Source organism: Denticeps clupeoides, chromosome 2 (genome assembly GCF_900700375.1).
Source record: "Denticeps clupeoides chromosome 2, fDenClu1.1, whole genome shotgun sequence".
NCBI classification, from domain to species: domain Eukaryota; kingdom Metazoa; phylum Chordata; class Actinopteri; order Clupeiformes; family Denticipitidae; genus Denticeps; species Denticeps clupeoides.
In genome coordinates, this window is record NC_041708.1 from 21,371,934 (window position 1) to 21,388,786 (window position 16,853).

The 16,853-nt window shown below is 39.8% G+C and overlaps 1 protein-coding gene across 2 annotated transcripts in view; it reads left to right on the forward strand.

Annotated features, from left to right (window-relative positions):
* acad11 (acyl-CoA dehydrogenase family, member 11) overlaps positions 1 to 9,320 on the forward strand; it is a 33,255-nt gene extending 23,935 nt beyond the window's left edge. Inside the window, exons 14-20 of one of the 2 annotated variants that reach the window (XM_028962540.1) lie at positions 4,078 to 4,147; positions 5,836 to 5,921; positions 6,088 to 6,159; positions 6,331 to 6,485; positions 7,366 to 7,482; positions 8,081 to 8,190; positions 8,674 to 9,320. In XM_028962540.1, the coding sequence (XP_028818373.1) occupies positions 4,078 to 4,147; positions 5,836 to 5,921; positions 6,088 to 6,159; positions 6,331 to 6,485; positions 7,366 to 7,482; positions 8,081 to 8,190; positions 8,674 to 8,788 (725 nt within the window). In that variant the 3' untranslated portion in view covers positions 8,789 to 9,320. Of the gene's footprint in view, positions 1 to 4,077; positions 4,148 to 5,835; positions 5,922 to 6,087; positions 6,160 to 6,330; positions 6,575 to 6,650; positions 6,780 to 7,365; positions 7,483 to 8,080; positions 8,191 to 8,673 lie in introns of those variants that run through there. The other variant, XR_003743223.1, reaches the window with a different exon arrangement.
* Positions 9,321 to 16,853: the final 7,533 nt, after the last annotated feature.

The following is a 16,853-nucleotide window of genomic DNA, read 5'->3' on the forward strand; positions in this document are numbered from 1 at the left end:
TGCGTTTTCATGGGAATACAGCGGTTAAGGTTTAAGTAAGGTTAAAGTAAATGAATCCAAATAATAAACAATGAAATATGGAGTCTCGTGTGAATAGATAGATCTTTGTTTTAATTACAAAACATTCCTCCCTGATTCATGCTTTTCAGCACCGTGCACCATTTTGTAATTTTATCTTCTGTAATAGAGGGTTTTTTTTTTTTTATCTGCTTATTGTGACACAGAAATGCTTTGTTTGGTTGTAAAGGGAGCAAGCATGCGATCCAACTGGTTTCTGTTTTTTTTTTCCTGTGGAAGAGCTGTGACCTTCTTCTGTAATCCATATGCACACCCTATTAAAAAAAAAAACTTCTTTGGAATGCTTTTATTTGTACTTTGATTTAGATCAATGGATTTGAACAAAATCAAAGAAGGCATAGACTCCTGGTGAAGAATCAGGATCAGATTTAATCTTAGCACCTGCAGTCAGCACCAAGGATGTGTTTTAATTAGGATTTTTCACATTTAAAGACTATATATATTATAGTGTATTAGAAAAGATAACAAAAAGCTAATTATTTACCCCAGTATGTATTTGTTCCTCCCACACCTATGCATAAGCACATCCTAAAATATGTGACTTTGTGCCTGACCACATCTTTTATTTGCTGCATGCTCTCCCATCCCCATGATGTGGCATCTGGATGCCTGGGATATTTTGGGCACGCCCGGGCACGCCGACAGGAACACCGTCTCTGCATCTGTTAATCTGTTACTGTTAAACTGTATACTGTTCTTGTTAGTTGCTGTCATAGCAAGCAGTTAGACATGCATATAAACACACACACCCCATGGTTGCATTGGAAGCTCACTTGCTTATTTGATGCCAAAGGAAGCCCTAGGCATGGGTGGATGTGTCTGTATGTAGAGTAAGGGCAGTTTGCATATTTGTGTCCCTTATTGTTCCCATAGATGCATCTAAGAAGCTTCTGGGCAGCAGCAGGTCTAGATTGCTCATGAAGCCGGGCTCCAGGGTCTACTTTAAACATATGTATTTTTATAATTCTATATTTGGCCTATTAAGTAACACCCAGAAGAATAAAAGATCCAGAACTGTTGTAAATAGAATTGTTAAATGTAAAAATATAAATGGCAAAAATGATAAACAAAAAAATCAATATAAAAAAGTATTTTATATGTCTGATATAATCATATATCACTGAAATGTTGTCTTTTATCTAAAGTTTTTTATCACCATTTATATGCCCGATTTTACTGCATGCATAAAAAATATTCATCCCATTGGAATTCTAGATGCTGCACATGCACCAAAATAAAACAGTGAAAAATGAGCTGAATAAAAATATAAAATGTACTAAATGAAAAACAAATTTTATACGTATAAATGGGATTTTCATTCCATACAGGATACATGCCAATAGACATAAAGAGGTAGAGGAGCCAAGGTAAATTAATTTGGCATAGTGCTAGTTCCGTGAAGCGTTGAGTGACAGAGAATATCCGTTATGTGACTTTTGTGAACATGGCTCATGCACTAAAGCGCTTTAAAAATATTGCTTGTTATTTCTTTATATCGCTTTAGCACCTTTGCAGACAAAGAGAAAAAAAGTGTGGGGGAAAAAAAAAGCGTGACTGGATTTTTTATTTTTTTCCCCAAACCATATTTACTCCATATGGCAGATTCCTGCCACTCGGCACATGTCTGTGTAGAACTGTTGGAGTGTTTTTGTCATTCCACACATGCTTTCTGCCCTAGACATGTGAACACCTTCACACCAGACCGCTCCATATCATTGAATCCACTGCATACCGTGAGTGAAATTCTCATATGTTAAAAATCTGCAGCAGTTTTGAGGGGAAGAGTGGCCAGAATCCTTCATGCTGACAGGATGACCACAAAAAGTCTTTATAACAGAGGTATGCAGAAGTGCCTCTCTGAATTTCTGAAGGGGGTCAGCTGCACTGACTTTCCACCAAATATGCACGCTTCTCAAACTACACATTTTTGCATGAAAGGATTTAAAACATGCCATATTCCATATTACTAAATATTCCATATTTAGTAATAATGACTTTTGTAGAATTTATAGTAGTGTTCCTAATACAATTACATGATATGTATAGAGACTGAACAATCCTGCTTTTTGAGCTCTAATCTAGTGTTTTCCATCTGCAGATTTTTTGCTTTATAGAAGGACATTAATATGCTTCTGGAGATGTGACAGGCCAACCTACGGTTCTTTCACCAGATCTCTTGAAAACAACACTCTCCCTAAATCACATTTTCATAACTATTTGAGTGTTTTGCATTATATATAGGTCCTTTCTGACATATTTCATTGTGTTCACTGTGGGCTGTGCTTGCTGTGTATCACAACAACAAAATCAATCACTTTCACATGTGTAGAGTGGGATCTATATTGTGTTTCAGTCTGCCTTTTGGTTACTTGTGCGTTCATGAGTGGTAGAGACAGTGAGGAGGATATCGAAATAGGCTGATCTGGTGTCCGTATGTCACTGGTAACTGAATTTGAGTGAGTTAAGAACAGGAAATTAATGATTTCATCATGTCCCACCCATTTTCCTCAGGCAAGGTGTGCGCAGCAGTCTGTGACTGGTACCAAGGCGTCTGGTGTGTAAGAGCGCCCACTGGTGGTTCTCTTTAGTCTGTCTCTTGACGTACATAAAAGACTGGCCCTGATCTATAACAGTTTATAACGCAACCAAAAGCTTTAGGTTTAACTTGTGCTGCACATGATGTAGTGTACCAAGACTAAATATACAAAACAAGATATAATTTTGACTTTCATAGTATTTAATGGCAGCAAACACTGATACATTACACACTGGATTACAAATAATCCATGGTTCTTGTTCCTGACTTTATGAGGACCAATAATAGCCAGTAAAAGAGAAAAATAAAACTTCTAGCCCATTGTAGCTTTTCATGCTAGATTCAATCACAAAGAAATGTGGGACATGTTCAACTAAGGTTGAACATTTGGCCTCAATTTCGAAAGATATGTGCAGAGCAAAGCCGTACTTGCTCATCGTGCTAAGAAACACTGTGCCTATTGTCAGGCCCACTGGGGGCTGCTTCCATCTGCTGAGAGGAGATCGCAAAGGAAGATGTTAACGAAGTAATTTAAATATCAAGATATGGTTCTTCCTGTGTTTTTCGAGAAAATCAAAACAGCCAGCCATAGGGTGACATAGAAAACAACAACCCAGTCAGAGGAACATCGGATCACAGTGGATCCCATCAAAAATGGTAGGAGATTGAACTCCAAAGAGGATGGCAACAGGACAAAATGCCTGTTTGTTACATTTGTAAACACAGATGTGGTTTGAATGTCTACTGAATTTGAAATTTGGCACACATTTAGCACCTTCTGACCATATACAACTGTTCAGATGTTTATGGCCATTTAGAAATGAAGGAAAAACATGAAAAAAAAAAAATCAAAAATTAGAAAAGTTAGAAATATTGATGTAGTCGAACCACATCTACTGATACAGTGTTTACTGTGCTAGTGTGAAGTTGGTTCTATTGCTTATTAAATCAGTGGAACTGTTTCTAGCTTTTCCAAGATCACTGAAAATTGTTTTAAAGCATCACGAATTATTAGAAAAGTGACAGACTTGGGTTAATGAACATACAGTATTCCAGTGGAACTGATTGATGCTGATAAAAGTTCCTCTCTACAGGTATGGAGGTTTCCAGTAACTTACAACATGAGCCGTGTCTGGACTGGAGTTTTGACCCCTTTTTGTCAGATTGGCAGATTAAATGGGTTTTTGTGTAGAGCTTTTCACTGTTTAGTTGACCTTGGTTTTCAAAATCATCTCCTTCGAATATCAATCAGCTTTAAAAAAAAGCTAAGCTTTAGCTTATGACCTTATGATCTGTTGAGTGTTGTTATGGCTTCTGATCACAATAGAATTGTGGGATCAGCAGCCATGCAAAACGTATATCCCTCCATATGTTCCACTATGTTTTCCCCCATAAGCAGAATGAAGAATGTACAATGTGTTTGTTTGCACTTCTGCTTCCTCTTAACATCTTCTTTCTTTTAGGTGCTGGAAACTTGAATTGCAAAATTGCCATTGTAATGTGCAGAAACAAGATCTCCGATCCAAACAACAGGTAGGGGGTTCTGTTTTCCCCATTCCGCATGTTAGTTGCAGGCTTCACCACCAATGTTTGCATTCTGGCTGGGTGTTACGTGGACTCAAAATGGCTTTGAGCACTTAAGATTACGACCACATGAAGTCCGACCCTCAGCAGAAGACAATCATCCCTGCTTCATGGAGCCAGGCTAACCGCTCACATGTAGTAAGCATGAGTACACTCAAACTGGCATGGTATAGATGCATGCACAAACACACGTACACACTGTGCACACACACACACAAACAACATTACACGCTGACAAAAAACCCCACACGTTTCAGTAAATAAGGCCAAATCTAATCATGGATTCTTGCACTTTTTCTTGTCTGGAGTGAAGCATGGGGAGACAGAAAGAGAGAATGCTGTTTGTGGCCTAAATGTCAGTCCTGTTATTTAGGGTGGAGAAGCTGGTCAGGAACTTGAGCGATGCTTGTCTGCGGTGTTTGGAGGTTTTTCATGCTGTTCTTGAGTTTTTTTTGTTTTTTTGTTTGGTTTGTTTCATTACCGTCTTAGACAAAGACAATTCTCTTTTAAATTGTTTTGATCTTTTATAACATCCCTTCGTGTAATTCAACATACCACCATTTGACCCATTCTGAACCGACTCATAAGCCCTGTGTGATGTTTAGCAGAGGACAGAAAGGCCAGTTCCCGGTCCTTTTACCATCTGTGCCACCAGACGACTGCCTCCCCCCACCCCCCACCCCCCACCCCCCTCAGTACGGGCGCTGTGGATTTAAACGAATGTTACAGCGCATCTGTCTCCAATAGCCTGCTGTAAAGCAGCAGGGTCTCGCCGGGTGTAATGAGCCTGGCTGCTGACAGGCCACACTCTGCCTTCCTTTCTTTTGCTCACCACGCTTTACAGGAAGTACTGGAGGTGCTTCCAAAGAAAATGGGCATGTAGGTGGGTGTTGTGGGGGCCAAAATGGACTAAATGCACAGTGAAGTTGGCTGGTTTTAAGGAAAAGCCTACCACTTGATATAATGCATGTTAAACATTGTCACTTGAAAGAGACAAACCTTGCAATGTTTCAGCCTGTATGTATTAATTACTCATTTGTTCGAGTGTATGATTTTTGTCGCATTATATAATTGCATTAAATATATTTTGCTCCAGCTTGTCGTGCCCCACCTGTACCCCACTGGTGGGGTGCAATGAAGGGCCAGGCCAATTATTATGACAACCAGAGCCCAAACCAAACTCAAGCGATGGCGTAGGTGTTTTATCCCTCCTCCCCTCTTATACGATCCTGCCACAGGCAATCTGGAACTGAAAAAGCTGCGGTGGAAACACCCTTTCCAGGAAGCCTGGGATTCTTGTGAATATTTTTTTTGTTGATCTCGATGGCAGAGATTCTTGGTTTTGGACCATTGTGTAAATTAATGATCATGTTTAACAATAATGCTTTTTTATCATTAATGTTAAATTTGATCATTTGATGTAGCTTTCAGTTCTTTCTAGCTATGTGCTAGAATTGTAATTTGTAAATTGTTAATGAATTTTTTTTACAATTTTAAACCCATGTTGCTAATTGAGGAAGACACCAAAAAGGGCTGAAGTAATCGGAATGAAATGAGTAGCACTGCAGCACTACCATGAGTGTATCCACAAAGAACATGCAGATTTTAACCATATAGATGGTCTTTCCATGTTTCAGACATGGACAACACAGCATGATCCTGGTGCCAATGGACATGCCTGGGGTCAAGCGGATCCGACCCCTCACAGTGTTTGGGCAGGATGGTTAGCCCCTTTATACTTTATTGTGTGATTGTAGTTGAATATTTTTTCTTATTTTTCTGTAATACATTTTCTAGAGGTGTGTGATTTTCATCCTCTTTGGCTCTTTTGTTTTCTGTGATTTGTATGAAATTTTTGACTTTTTTTTTTTTCTTTGTTTCATCAACAGATGCCGTCCACGGAGGCCATTTAGAGATTGCCTTTGAGAATGTGCGAGTGCCTGCATCCAATATTATTCTAGGTGAATCAAAGTGCAGATGTGTGTGTGTGCTTGCATGTGTGTACATATTTGTATATGTTAATGAAGGGAGTGAATTTGATGTGGCCTAGTATGTGCTTGTAGATAAGGGCTCTGGTTTTTACATTAGTGTTTTTGTGTGTGTGTGTGTGTGTGTGTGTGTGTGTGTTGCAGGCGAGGGTCGGGGCTTTGAGATTGCTCAGGGCCGGTTGGGGCCTGGCAGGCTGCATCACTGCATGAGGGCCGTGGGCCTAGCAGAGACTGCGCTGCAGCTGTTGTGCCAAAGAGCTGCAAAAAGGCAGGCGTTTGGCAAGAAACTCTACCAGCACGTAAGTGTGGCGTGTGTGTGTTTAGCTGAATAATTAACAGCACAAATTAACTCTCATGTTCTTAGGTAGCATTAACATTGGTGTGGTTTTGAGTGTAGAATTTCTCCAGTGAATTGAATAAATATATTTGGAAAAACTGAACTGCATGAGTGAATAGTGTGTGTGTGTGTGTGTGTGTGTGTGTGTGCGCACAGTAAGGAAAAGATGAGCTACTGTTTGCATTTTGATCTAATTATCTGTTGGCATGTAACTCTAACCTCTCGCTGTGACTAAAAAGCCTGGGAATCAAGGCACTAGGAGTCAGTAATGACTATCCCAGAGTCCTGCTGAGGTTTTTCTAATAGAGCATATGCCTTAGTTGGTCAGCTAATTATGAAGTCATTCGTTAAAGTGGGTTAGGGTCTGGCAAATGAACTGCAGCCCATCCTTATGCGTGTCCGTTGTAACTCTGGTGACACCTAGAGGCCTGAGTGAGAATTGCATAAAGCTGCCCATGCAACAGAATGCAGTTTTATGTGATAGGTGTATATATGAATTATGTATTTCAAATTATTATTATCATAGCTCTTTTTAAATAGTACAGGTAGTCAAAAGCCAGTGTACATACCAGCAATAATGTACATGAACACACTGCTATTTCTGTGAAATGCTGCATTGAATGAATTATTTAACAAATTATGAATATAATTGGTGTGGCCATGAATGTTGCCCACATGCTGTTTTCATTCAGCCAATGAGTAGGGATTAACATTAACCTGTTATACTTTAAAATAATTGTTTTTCAGTGTGAACTGGCACAACATTGGATACCAACCCTACTGCTCTACTGTAGTGTGTGGTGCTAAATGTGTTTGTCTTTTTTCGGTCCTGGCATCCGTAGGAGGTGGTGGCTCATTGGATTGCTGAATGCCGGATTTCCATCGAGCAAACCCGCCTCCTGACCCTCAGCGCAGCTCACGCACTCGACACGCAGGGCAATAAGGTGGCAAGGAAGCAGGTAAAAAACACAAACACACACACACACACACACAATCTGTTCAGGTTCCATTACTGTCACAGCATGGCTGGTTTACCCACAGTGTCATTCCCCCGAGGTAGTGAGTCTGCTGGCCGCTGTCACAGCTATAGTGCAGCATTCTGCTGGAGGACAGGGTGACTCAGCGCTGTGTCGTGTTTGTGTTAATGCTAATCCACCGAAGGACGCAGCTTCTTCTGACCTTTACAGGGGCGGCGTACCTTTCCCAAGGCAGATGCTGTCTTTTCAGGCTCAGTCCTCAATGTACCTGTACCCAAAATTATGATTTTCATTTTTATACACCGATCAGATACGATAACATGAGATAGCCCACTGTTATTTAAAGATTGACAGAACTGTGGGAAATAAGTGACAAATTCAAACAGAAATATGCCAGAAGTACGAACATATTAGATTTGTGTATGTGTGTGTTGAGAATGACGTCTTTTTTTCATAATGGAGCAATGTGTGTATGAAGTTTTTGATATGCAGCTTAGTTCACATTCTTATTTTGGTGAAGATCAGTGGCACTGGATAAGGCATCTCTCTCTCTCTCTCTCTCTCTCTCTCTCACACACAGATTGCCATGATTAAAGTGGCTGCAGGCAGGATGGCCTGTAAGGTGGTAGACTGTTCCATTCAGGTCCACGGGGGTGCAGGGCTCTCCTCTGATTTTCCCCTTGCACACATGTAAGTGGGGACATTTTGTGTTTTTATGTACATGTGCGTGCTTCTGATTCACTTTTAAGTACTTTGTTAATGACCACACACAGACTGGTATTATGGTTTATGCTGAACCCTCAATATAGTCGACTGATGTGGCTTCACTCCTCTCCAAGCTACTGAAGTTGAAAAAGATTCCTGACTGGTGTCGTCGCTCGGTCACTGGGTCTGGTTAGATGGCTGTTCCTTCTGTTCCAGCATTCAATCCATTATGAAACATGTTCAGTGCCAGGGTTCCATTCTCCTTGAAAGTTTTTATGGGAAATATGAGATGCTGATGTAAATGTATTTAATGGTGAATCAATTATTGAAAGATTATTCTGAAGCATACATTTCTTGCCTAAATAAGCTAAATAAGATTTAAGTGGTATCTCAAATTTGAGATACAATCCCAAGGCACTTAAAAGTATTGTCATAAAAGGCCACATAAGCACTTTGTCTGTTTTGAAGGTATTCCTACGCCCGGAGTCTGCGCTTAGCTGACGGTCCAGATGAGGTCCATCTGTCCTCCATTGCTGGCATGGAGCTGCGTGACCAGCTCAAACGGGCCAGGGCCAGGCTGTGAAACAGCACGTCGTCTTTCCGACAAGCCAGTAGACAAAACAATCAGCGCCGTTTCAGTGGTCCCAATAGTCTGAATGGTTGTGATGAAGTGAAATCAAAAAGAGAAATTCGTTAATTCTGGGAATTAATGTTACATTTCTAAACAACCACAACAATATATGGTCTTTGTTGACTAATTTTTGTTTGAGTCATGTTAGATTCATACTCTTATCAACATTAATCATGATAAAAAATGTCATTGTCTTTAGTATGAGTTTTAATAATTTAAAATTTAATTAAAACATTATCAAGTTCATTGCTTTCTTGTGCTGACACAGGACACAATGTTAGAAATTGCTAATAATGGCTTAAAGCACAAACAGAAAGGTTGAGTAATCTGCCTTAAAATATGCATGTTTTTGTTTCCAGATCTAACTATGTGAATCTCAGCAGGTTTCTAGCACATACATCGTTTCCTCTTGAACACCAAACCACTTGACACATCAGCCTCAATCTATGACTTTTCCAACCTGGAATAAATTTAAATGATTTGAGTGAAGACTCTTTATTTCGAAAATGTCGTTTTTTTGGTTTTGTTATGGTATCATTGGTGTGTCTGGATTCTCAGGTCACTAGGTTTGATATAGCTGGTTTGATGGACACAAGGAGCAAAATATCAGGTTGTCCTGAAAACTATGAAGCATGATTAGAATTTACCTTATTTCAATCTCTCTCTGGAAAAAAATTACTTGATATCTTCCTTAGCTAAAAGGTATTGTGGAGAGTCATCATTGCAATCAGAAGAATGGAGATGCTTCAGTCTTCTTGCCTGGAACAAAAATCGCTTTTTATTTGCACTGGGGCCAGCAGGTGCCGCCAACTTGTACTATTTAAGACCACCCAGAAGCGAGAATGCATCACTTCTAAGACCTGGTCCTGCCCATCTACCCCATGGTGTAACGCTTCCCACACACACACTACAAGTAAATTGGCCTTACTTACAGACCCACAAGGCATGCTGATCTCACGAAATCGCCGGCAGACTACAGCAATGTTCATCAGGCATTGCAGCAGGCCGTCCCTCCCGTTGTTACCTGGAGGACCCAATGTTTACATGAGAAATAAAATTCCACAATTATGCAGCACCAAGCTTGCTAAAAGTTTTAAAAAGCAAGAGTGCTGTCTGGAAGTATTTAGATTCGGGTTTTTATCATTTTATTCCGGTCGGGTCAGTAAATGACCAGTCAGCAAACACGAACTTCTGGTCTTTTCCATATGATTTGCTGCTTGTAAATTTGTTTTTTTCATTGGTAAAAAGTTTTGCATGTTGTAAGTATATTTACATTTACATTAAATATATATTAAACATATATATTAAATGTTAATTTGATTCTCTGCCTCCGTCATTAGGTGATTCGTTAAATTATCGCAATAGAGATGCAAAAATTCAGAGGAGGGTTTATTTATTTGTGTGTTTGTGATCAATTAATTTATTCCTTTCTTTATGTAGTGTGTGTGTGTATATATATATATAAAAACCCCACACACATGGTGTTATGACTTTATATATATAATTAATTATTGAAATTATTTTTAAAGTTCCTGTTTTGTTTTTTCTCTCTCTCATCGAGTTTGAAATTTCAGTATTGTGACAAGCCTATGGGCCAATATTGGCCATAAACCTTGTTTGTTTAGCAGTTTTATTGTCTCTGACCATTTAGTACTGCTGAGCTCCAGATGTTTATAAGAAGATGTCCATACAGCACTACATTTGATCGTGATTTTTTTTCTTGAGAGTAACCAGAAATTCCATTTTTATGTAACCAGTAGGGTGACCAGGTGTCTCACACAGCATTTCAACCCTTTGTTCTGCATCTCACATATTGAGAGCGTCACAAAGTTTTATTGATCATTTGACATTGTCAAAAAATAGCCTCTAACTGTAATAACAATATACCAAGACAAAAAGTTTAATCACAAAAAAACAAACCCACCACAAAGACATGCTGACATACAGTGGGTACAGTGGGAAGTATTCAGACCACCTTAAATGTTTCACTCTTTGTTATTTTGCAGCCATTTTCTAAAGTCATTTAGGTCATTTTTACTTAATGTGCGCACAGCACCCAATATTTGACATTTTTGCAGATTTGTTAATTAAGAAAAACTGAAATCTCACATGGTATTCCTAAGTATTCAGACCCTTTGTTCAGTAGTAGAAGCTCCCTTTTGATCAAATACAGCCATGAGTCTTTTTTGGAAAAGCAAGTTTTTCACACCTGGATTTGGGGATCCTCTGCCATTCCTCGTTAGTGGACAGTGTCTGTGAAGATTCTCAGTCATCCAGGTGAATTTGTCTGAAAGTTGAGTCATGGCAACTGGACATGACAAGGGTGTGGAGAGGAGGACGTCCACTGTTTTACACACACACAACCAAACAAAGCATGCATTTATTTATAGTGAGCTAACCAGCACAGCTAACCAACATAAAAGAGACAGGACACAAAAACACAGCCAGCCACACAGACGTCCAGGGATGTAACACCCCCAACCACCAAATATCAACCCTTCGGTTGATCCAAGCGAGCACAAGATAAAGCATTCCCCCTCAAATACATTATCTGCAATATTCAATGAATCTCTAACCAAAAATAATGAAGGTTCAAAAACAAGAAGTGGAAAACTAAACAGGTTACACTCAAAAGCAAAAATGGTGGTGGTTTAATAATAGGGCAAAACTTATGCAAACCATGGTCCAACGAAATATGATTTCCCCCACTTCCACAGAAATACGAAATGTCATTGATGTGAAAAATAATAGGCCAAACTGGGAACTCCACAATGCTCTGGGGACTAATATACCCTGAGAGAAAGTAGGCCCTCAAACAGACGGACCGCCATACGACAGCAGTCCTAGACTTAACCCGAATGGGAGCTTTACATAAAGTCACACTGGTACTTGGTCACATTCCATTCCAGCCTCCTGCTTTCTGAGCTCAAGCTCACGCTGACACTCCAATTGGCAAAAGCTGAAGCTCCTGCACAATCTTGCGAGCCAATAGTTGCGGTATTCGCATTCTGGTCAAACTCTTGCTGAATCGAGCTACACTCATGCTTTTCCAATGTGCACTCACAGACTGCTACCTTTGCCTTTGTGCAAGAAGGAATGAGGAGAATAGGCAAACTTCTGGTTCATAGGTGAGTGTGTTACAAGTGATTACCCACTAAGCTACTACCACCCTGAGATGCGGTGGAGAACGTTCTGCTGCCTGTAACATCCTCCTGAATGACCTGTTTGGCAGTGGGTCAGTAATAGTGTGGGGTGGCATTTCTTTGGGGTGCTGTACAGCCCTCCATGTGCTTGCCAGAGGTAGCCTGACAGCCATTAGGCACTGAGATGAGATTCCTAGACCCCTTGTGAGACCATATGCTGGTGCAGTTGGCCCTGGGTTCCACCTAATGCAAGACAATGCTAGACTTCATGTGGCTGGAGTGTGTCAGCAGTTCCTGCAAGATGAAGGCATTTATGCTACGAGTCAACCTGACTGTTCCCCAGACCAGAATCCAATTGAGCACATCTGGGACATCATGTCTCGCTCCATCCATTTTTTTTCTTACACAAAAGCCTTGTAGATAAAGAAAAGCCTTCTAGCAGCATCATGACAAGCAAGAGATTTCAGGTCCTTGATTGCATAGATTGCATAGGTGATTGCAGCTTTGTTTTAGGTATTTTACCTCGTATACAGACTTGCTATTCATTCTTTATTTGGTTATTTTGGATTTGTTCTGTTTATACAGACATTTTACTGTCATGCTTATTTTACATCTATGATGATATAGTAATTTTGTGAATAGAAGAAAGAAAATTATTACAAAAAGATTGGGGATACTTCTCCCCAAGTACTATGTTTTCAAGAATAAATCTTCAGACATTAATATTCTCACAGCATTGGATCTTCTTTACTGCATATCATCAGTGACAAGTGAAAAGAGGCTCAAAGATCATTTTAGCCAATACACTCTTTAATTAAAGTTTGCCATTTCGGCATTTGGCAGCAATGCCAGTTGCAAGATGCAAGTCCAGACTGTATTTTAAAAAAAAATTCTTAGTGAATATATTTTCTCAATATCTATTTAAATTACACAAGAAAAGGCTATGCACTAAATAAGTTCAATACATATATTGTTCTGTGTATAAATAATGTTCTCTAACAAAAGCTAAAGTGTAAGAGATAATATATTTTTATGTCAGTAATGCAACAGGGAAACCCATTATGGACCAAATTGCCCATTATTGAAGAATTATTTTCCTTTTCACCATTCCTCCAATTCTTTGCTGTTCTTTTCACATAGTCATCTTGGTGTCTTTTCATTTTCCCTCCGTCTGGATTTGCTCATCTGTGGTGGAGTAGAAAACGTCAGTTCAAGCAATGTACACTATCTCTTCACTCTCACTGTGGTGGCTATACCTGCCAAAACGGAAAGGATTCCTGTTCGCTTCCTGGGGTTCTTCCTCGCCGTCAGCCGCAGCTTACGATCTTTCATGTCCTGGAATGGAATGGAAAAGCGACAGACATGTTTTATGCTTGGTGTGACTGTGTGTCAACTCAGAGATGTGCCTAATACATTAAAACGATAAGGCTTAAAATTAAGTCTGACTTGAACACACTGTGTGTGTGTATTTCGAAAATTATAAAATAGTCAACTCACTTTTTCTTCTTCCTCATCTCTTCTTACCCTTGTTATCTGAGAAGTAAAGGTAATGTAAAAGTAAAAAATTGGAATGTAGAAAGAACATAATTTCAGCAAATGTACAGCATCATCAGTGATAATGTGTAAAATGCAGGTTGGATTGTTTTGTCTGGAACAGCAGCCTCATCTCTCAGAACTACTGACCCGGCCATTGCTGGTTTACATATACAGCGCACAGCAATAAAGTCATGGTGACATACCTGAAGAGGAGACTTGAGGTTGTGTTTAAGCAGTGACAGAGAGCCAATTTTCGGAACTTTGGATGGTCTCTTTTTCTTGGACAGATACTTCCTTGGCCTGTCAGTCTGACAGTGACAAAAGAAAAGAAAACTTCAATGAAGTCTTTTGCTCTCTCTTGCTCACACACACAATATCAGAAAAAATCTTGACAAAAAAGGAATCATTTGATATGGGAAAGTATATTGTGATAATGTTTTATGCTGTATGATTTATTCAACACTCTGTTACCATACACTGGTAACAGCCATAACATTGCTTTACACTGAATAGGTCCACCTTCTCAGGGGTGGACTCCTGAAAGTGCGCCATGGTATCCAGCATGTTCTTGTTTTTATAAGGTGGTGCCTCCATGGATCAGAATTGCTTTCCAGCCCATCACACACATGCTTGATTACTTGAGCTACAGATTCTTCAGATCTCAATATGACCACATGAAACTTGTAGGCATGTTCCTCAAGCTATTCTTCAGGCAAGTTAGCAGTGTGGTGGGATGCATTATCCTGGTGAAAGACCATCAGGGAATACTGCTTTCGTGAATGGATGCACTTGGTCAGCAGCAATGTCTAAGCAGATGTCACACACCTTCCACACAAATGCAAGGTTCCCACCTACAGTGTGTATATCAGTGGCATTTGTTCAACTGCCAGAGTTCATAATGCGGTGTCCAATCAGTGTGTGTTGTTCCTATTATTTGTGAGATGGAAGACATACATTAGTCAGATGGAAATTTATTCAGGTGTGTCTTGTTTCACATGGACTTGATTATTTGTCTGTGATGAATATTTAGTGCATTACAAAAATGAGCAGCTTGGTTTTCTTTGTTGTGTTCACCTTTTCTATGTGTATTTCTTATTATTCATGCTTTTAGAACATGTTTTGCTCTTTTGCTTTGCAGTCCAAATCATGTGAGCATGAATTCAAATATGTACACAGTGACTGTGCCCTGTTCCCCAGATGGCCAAATGTGGAATAGAAACAGTGAAAAACAATTTGTTTTTCCATATCATGTGTTGATTTAAATAGGTATTAATGCTGATTTCACATCCTTACTTTCTCTAGTGAATTATCTCTGGTCTGTAGCAGTGCATTGGGGAAACCCTTTGCAGAGACGGCTCCAATCTGACTGCGGTAAGCATCCCTCCTTGATCTCACCTGGTGGTAGAGAGAGAGAAGCAGAATGAACGTCTGCCAAGGTGCTATCAGATAAATAGTTCAGTTGTGCTTTCAGAACTTACGAGTTCTTGTATCTTTCCATCTGATTCCTGTTTGGAAGAAAAAGCTTTATTAAAACATTAAAACTTTATTCATCTCAAGCCCCTTCACACTAATGTATTCCTAAAACGAATGAGCCAACCATTATGTAGTAATATATTCACTACACCCTGACCACATCACTTTGCAAATTAAAGTGTTTCAATGAAAACATCTGTCCTGGCTGAAACCTGACAGCTGCTGTTTTTAGAGGAGTTTTTGTAGTTTGTCACTGATGTCTTTGTTCTGAAATTTCCCCATTCTTTTAAGGAAGTTATAGTGTATGGGTCCAAGTTTTACCAAGGGTCATTCAGATAAGAACTCTATCATTCTTTTGCTGTGATCTTTTGCAGACCACATATGCCAATGTGTGCTGGAAAAAGCTCATAACAACGGGCCTGTATGACAGAATAGATCATATTACAATACTCAAATGCTGCAGCCTTTCAAAAATGTGGTCAACACAGGCCAAGCCTTAACTGAATACCCCTTCCAAGGATCCAGTATTTCAAATTAGACACATCTCTAGTGAGTCCTGTTATTAAAGCTGGTAGTACACTAAGATAGATAGATACATAGATAGATACGTAGTTGACAAAGATGCAAAATTCTTCATATCCAGCCACAATTCGAACAGAAGAAAGGGTTTTTGTTCTAAGCTCTTCGATAATTAAATCATCCAGTTAAATTGTATTATCTTATTTGGTGGCGAATGAGTTGACACATTCAATTTAACCTTTTTCATGAAAATCTGTCTGACTCTGTGAATCTATTGCTTGCATTGCTCAGACCACATGTTCCCAGGAACTTCTGAGAAGAAAAAAAAACAAGCACGGACCCCTATATTTCTCCAAAACCAGACTGCTCTTGTCCGAGGAAATGGGTGTAAGATCCAACCTGACATGTTTATACTAACGCAAGCAGGCAAATTTATTTTGGACAGGACCAACGGCAAAGCAACTGCCCCGCCAGTCCTCCAGAAATCTGCTGGAAAGTTGGGTGACTTTGTTCCTATTCATGGTATTTTTGGTAATGCGGCCATAAAAGCTGAGGCTGGTGCAGACACGCATCTCAGAGACTAAAGGACAGAGTGAATTAACATGTGTCCATGCGGTTTTTCAGATGGGACATGTGCTCAACATGCCTTCTGGGTCTCAACTCTTGTTAATAAAAACACACAGCAGTGACATGTATAAACGAGGGGGAAATTTACAGTGCAGACTGCACGCGTTTTGGCCGTCACACTGGCTGCCCTTCACACTCCTTGGGCTGACATACTGTACACACACCTGCTTCTGAAGCTCTATTTATAATTTTTGTTTCTGCTGCAAAGAAAAAAATCGTTGACACATGACTTTTAGTTACAAAATGAAATGATTACAATGTGTTTTTATAACAGTGTACAATAAATATTAGACTGTTTGGTTCCACAAACATTAATAAAGAACAGAATAAATCCTGTATTGTCTCAGAGTAAAGGCTATTTACATTAGCTGCATTTATCAGACACCCTTATCCAGAGCGACTTACAGGGACAGTCCCCCTGGAGCAATTTAGGGTTAAGTGTCTTAGTGTCTTAGTAGGTGGGATTTGAACCTGGGTCTTCTGGTTCATAGGCGAGTGTGTTACCCACTAGGCTACTACCACCCTGGCTATGATGCTCTGAGAATGACTGGAGATTCTAGATAAGAGGCACATCTTACCTGTAACCTGGCGACCTCTCCAGCGGTGCAGTCCCAGCCTCCGTCCAAGCTGGTAAAAGCGCCCGTGTATATAAACCCCTGCAGACAGAGGAGACTGACCCACAGTGATACATCCATGGTTCTCAATGAATTAGAGTGAGT